The following is a 5,000-nucleotide window of genomic DNA, read 5'->3' on the forward strand; positions in this document are numbered from 1 at the left end:
GTACAGGAAGGACGGCTTGCGCAGAAATTTCTCCTAAATTTATCGTTTGCACAATGATATTTCCAACCAACAGGAGCCCATTCTACCTCGTCTAGGCCTACATGAGTTTGGAACCTCAAATTCTCTTGTTATAATAGGCCTCATTGAATGCGAGGCTCTTGAAAAAGTCCTCTTAAGACAGAGGGTGAACGGAGAGCTGTTCTTAAATCTACGCGGACTTCCTACTTCTCTGACTTGATTGATCGATGTGCTGGTGATTCCAAGAAATTACTTTAATTGGTTAAATTTCTTTGAAATGGTCCTAATGTGAGTGCTCTACCAGCTCACGATGATCCAGTTCCTCTTGCAAATAACTTTGGAGAATTTTTTGTCAAAAAAGTTGAAAATATTGAGGATTTCATCAGTGCCATTTAAGTTAATACTCCTTGTGCCAATGATGCTGATCCAATCGTGAAACTTGATAGTTTTTCGCCTTTATCAGTTGATGAAGTTCGCAAACTTATCCTTGCCTCGTCCAATGTCTCATGCTCCCTGGATCCTATTATTAAATGGCTCGTAAAGTCTTGCCTTGATGTTCTTGCACAGTTCATTACTTACCTAGTTAATCTGTCTCTCAGTTTCCCACGGCTACGTCCGCGATCGGGAAACCCCTACTCAAGAAATCGGGCTTTGAGCTTCCACATCGTGAACGTAATGCTCCTTACCTTAATTCCAGTCAGGCTTTCAAAAAAATTCCACTCACTGCCTTGCTTAAGGTATAAAGCGCCGATATTCTCACATCTATGGACAGTCGGGAAATCCTAACCCTACTCGACTTGAGTCCGGCTTTTTGACGCAACTGATCATCCGATTCTCCTTAGTGTCCTTGAAAATGATTTTGGAATCATTGGTTCAGCCCTTGACTGATTCGCATCTATTGTTCGGATCGAAAGCAACGAGTTCTCATCAATGATCAATTTTCAATTGAACTGTGGTGTCACACAAGGTAGCTGTATGGGCCCTGTCGTGTTCATATTCTCTCTCTCGGCTCTATCATGTAGCCACGGGTATGCCTGTGCCCACGAGTATGCCGATGACACGCAGCTCTATCTCTCGTTCAGGCCCGATAGCGGTTCCTCACAATACCGTGCCCTAGCCGCTAATGAGTCCTGCGTTTCCGATGTCCGTGCGTGGTTCCTGCGTAATCGCTTGCTGATAAACGATTCGAAGACAGAATTTTTAATTGTTGGTTCTCACCAACGACTGTCAAAAATATCAATTAATTCCTTCTTTGTTGGTTACTCTATCAATCAGTCTTTCCACAGTATTCAAACTATAATTATGCTAACTTAAAAAGGTATGTATCTAACTTTGATTGAAAAATATTAGCACTCGGACTGTATTGAATTTCGAGAAGCAGTTTTTTTCTATAGTAATGGTCCAGAATGCGTAAAAAAAGGCCCGATCACGAAAGACCTGTCTTATGATTAGTTTTGGGCTCAGTAACAAATCCCTGGTCGCATGAGCGTATGCGACCAGCTGAAATGGAATGGGTAAACAGCAGTTCTTTAATATATTCTGGGGCTTGATTGTTAGCAGCTTTGTACACTAAAAGCAGTTTAAACTGAACGCGATAAACAACTAGAAGCCAGTGTAAGGCAGACCAAATTTGATTGTAATCAAATTTTATGTATCCCAAAAATTAATCGAGCAGCTGCGTTAAAGGAATTTCTGAAGACGATCAGTTTGGTTTTTAGGAATGCCAAAAAGAAGGCAATTGCAGTAACCAAAATGTGAAGACACTAATGCATGAAAAAAAGTTTTCGTTAACTCAGGATTGAGGTATTTTCTAATTGGGGGATTTCATACAACCCAGAGAAAGCCTTGCTACACGTCTTAGCAACGAGAATCGATATGGACTTGTTAGAATCGTTATGATAATTTTCACATTACATGTAATTGTTTCTGATCCATTGATTTTAATTATGTATTGTAAAGCGCCTTTGAAAATTGTTTAATTTTGGCGCTATATAGATCACTGGTCTTCCATAAATGGCTTTCATAAATGGAGTCCTCCTTCACATTCTTCTACATTTATGTAAATTAGACCTACTGCCCTCACTTTGAAACAAATGTTCTTTTGAAATTTGCTTGCAGTCGTTGAAACAATCATTTATATCACCTATTCCGAAAACTCGTCCAGTACAGTCTGAAAACGACCTTAGACCCATTCCTCTCGCGCCTACTCTGCATGTCAAAAATTCAAGACTATATGTAGTTTGGTTCTATAAAAGGCTCTTCAACATCCCTCTGCCTTGTGTTGAAGGAAATCTTTTGGGGGAAGAAAGACTCCTCAACACTCTTGCTGTTCACTTCTTTATTTGATGTTCTCTAACGAGTAGTTTGTTCAAAAGAGCACCTAACACCGATAGATTCGTTTACTTATTAGCGCTCCCGGTCCAGGCAACGCATCGCGATTGGTCAAAGGATTAGAGGCTTAGAACGCAATAACGCCAAAAGAAGTGTTTGACATAAACTACGAAGGTGTACCTACGGTTGCACGAAACGTGGTCCACGCCGACGGCTTAAAAATTGCAGTGCCGTTAGGCGTTGAGCGAGTCCATAAAAGACCAATCGCAGTGGCTGGAGGACCAGGATCACTAGCCTAAACCTTCTGGACGGAATGTGATTTCTCAATTAATAGTCTTAAAGCAACGAAGACTAAACCAACCAAAATAAGCAAGAGATTAGCAAAAACTAATTAATGTACCTGGCCAAGTCAAACCCTAAACTAATAACGTCAAGGCGAGATTAACGGATTAGTACGGTATCGGAGTTCCTAGAACAATAATAATGGTACTACAGGATTGTTTCCCAACAGTACAAGAACATTCGACTTAAGTTTAGCGTTACAGCCTTTATTTACTCACACACTAAATGTTAAGAGTACAGAAGTTGCTCGACAAAACGTACCAGAAGCACTTGTCAACACAGTTCTTTTAGTTTCTCTAATTAATCAACCCAGATGGATTAATTCCAAATAAGAAATATATCCTACAGATCCTAGTGTGTCCAGGTATGAATTAAATTGTTTACAAGATAAGTAAAGGCACGAAAGTTTTCGTGAGAGACGTAGGAACGCTTTTGTGAAGGAAATTAGCCTTTGTGAGTAAACTTAATTGTGTTTTCCAGTACGTGCATTTTGTCTGGCAACAGTGTGGCCCCTTTGTTGAAGTGGTCACGTCCGTCTCTCACTGTTTAATAACTTTAACACAAGATCAAGTCTTTCCTGAATCATCCATCACTCACTAATAGATATAAAGATAACTTCACTCCACTAGAAATGGCAAACACACTTCACTCCAAAAAGCTTTGTGCCTTGCAGCACCATTCGTTACGTACAATTAACTTTAGCTGCAGAAGCATTTGTTACACACAATTAATTTTAATGATATGACAAAAGTGCTTAAACGCGTCGTTAACTAATCAGAACAAACACAATTGAACTCGCAATGTTTTCTTCTTAAACACTAAAAACACTAACCCATTCCAAGCAATTTAATGAAATAATCGTAGCTACAATTTTTAACCTTTAACACTTGTCGACCTCTTACACAATTGGCTTAAATCTCTTGTCGAGCCCGGTCGTTACCAATATGGATGCTTCCTTGACTTTAGCAAGGCTTTTGATCACATTGATCACACTATTCTTGTGCGGAAGTTAATTAATCTTGGTGTACGCCCCGCTCTTATTTCCTGGTTATGTAGCTTTTTGTCCAAACGACAACAAGCTGTAAAGATCAATGACATTATTTCATCATTGCTTCCTATCACTGCTGGAGTTACTCAAAGGACTAAATGAGGACCTATCCTCTTTTTGTTAATGCTCAATGATTTGGGTCTTTCTACTCAATTAGGCTGTAATCGTTGGAAGTATGTTGACGATAATACCCTGTCCGACACACTCCTTCGTGGTCAGTCCTCTTGTCTGCAGTCTGATTTGGACAGAATTCACCAGTGGGCTGTTGACGATAACATGCGTCTGAGTACATCTAACTGTAAGATTATGCGCATGTGTTTCTTCCGCGAGCAGTCAGTTTTGCCAGTTTTTACCATTAACGGTAAGCCACTTGATTCTGTTTCCTCTGACAAGGTTCTGGGTTTAACCCTTCAATCAGATCTTCGCTGGAATGCACATGTAGATTCCATTGTGCCTAAAGCTGTCAAGCGACTCTATATTCTCCGTATTCTCAGATGTTCTGATGTGTGCACAACCGATCTTGATACTGTTTTATGTCACTCTCATTAGACCTCTTCTTGAATATGGGCGTATTGTTTGGCACTCCTCCCTTCCTTTATGTTTTAGTGATAGGTTGGAGTCTATCCAAAAAAGAGTCCTTAGGATTATCCTTCCTCACTACTCCTACGCGTGAGCTTTAGAGGCACTCAATTTACCAAGTCTTCTGTTGCGTCGTGAGTCCTTGTGCTCTAAAAATTTTTCCACGTTAACTAGTCTTGCTAACCCGCGCTTAATGTCCCTGCTCCGGCCTCCCCGTCGCCGTGATGCTAATGACTGTGCTATTCCTCTACGTAACTCTTCTAATTTCACGGCAGTTCAGCTTATTTGTTGACTTTGTTGTTCCAGTTCCTCAATCCCTTTCTAAGAACAGCTGCACTACTCCATAAAGAAGGCGTCGTTATTTGACATTGATTCCAATTCAAGTCCTGTCAATACGCAATATTCTTTTCAGTGTGATTTTCATAATCCCACGAATTTCTCGATATCGCCAACAGTAAAGAACAGGATTTAATGCCGAGTTCAAGGCAACGAGGAACAGACAGACTTGTTGAACGGGAGCATAATATTTTTGCGGGATGCCAACGGCTGGCAATATTTCCGAGCAAAAGAAAGGGAGATAACAAGCGAGAAAAAGGACATAAAAGTAGATGCTGTTCCAAGCGGACTTTTTCTCACGAAGTAGATTAATCGCTGGCATGTTTTGCTGTTCAAATTGATTTTG

At 40.4% G+C, this 5,000-nt stretch overlaps 2 protein-coding genes across 2 annotated transcripts in view; both read right to left on the reverse strand.

The window, feature by feature from the left end:
- Window positions 1-5,000, reverse strand: part of LOC138033329 (uncharacterized) — a 27,394-nt gene that overhangs the window by 8,645 nt on the left and 13,749 nt on the right. The gene's annotated exons all lie outside the window — the stretch shown is intronic.
- The window catches only part of LOC138033021 (melanocyte-stimulating hormone receptor-like), a 5,385-nt gene continuing 2,729 nt past the window's right edge, over window positions 2,345-5,000 (reverse strand). Inside the window, exon 1 of the mRNA XM_068880750.1 lies at window positions 2,345-5,000. This exon is cut by the window's right edge and continues 2,729 nt beyond it. Coding sequence (XP_068736851.1) covers window positions 4,698-5,000 — 303 coding nt within the window. The 3' untranslated portion in view covers window positions 2,345-4,697.

This window comes from Montipora capricornis, chromosome 14, assembly GCF_036669925.1.
Source record: "Montipora capricornis isolate CH-2021 chromosome 14, ASM3666992v2, whole genome shotgun sequence".
Lineage (NCBI taxonomy): Eukaryota > Metazoa > Cnidaria > Anthozoa > Scleractinia > Acroporidae > Montipora > Montipora capricornis.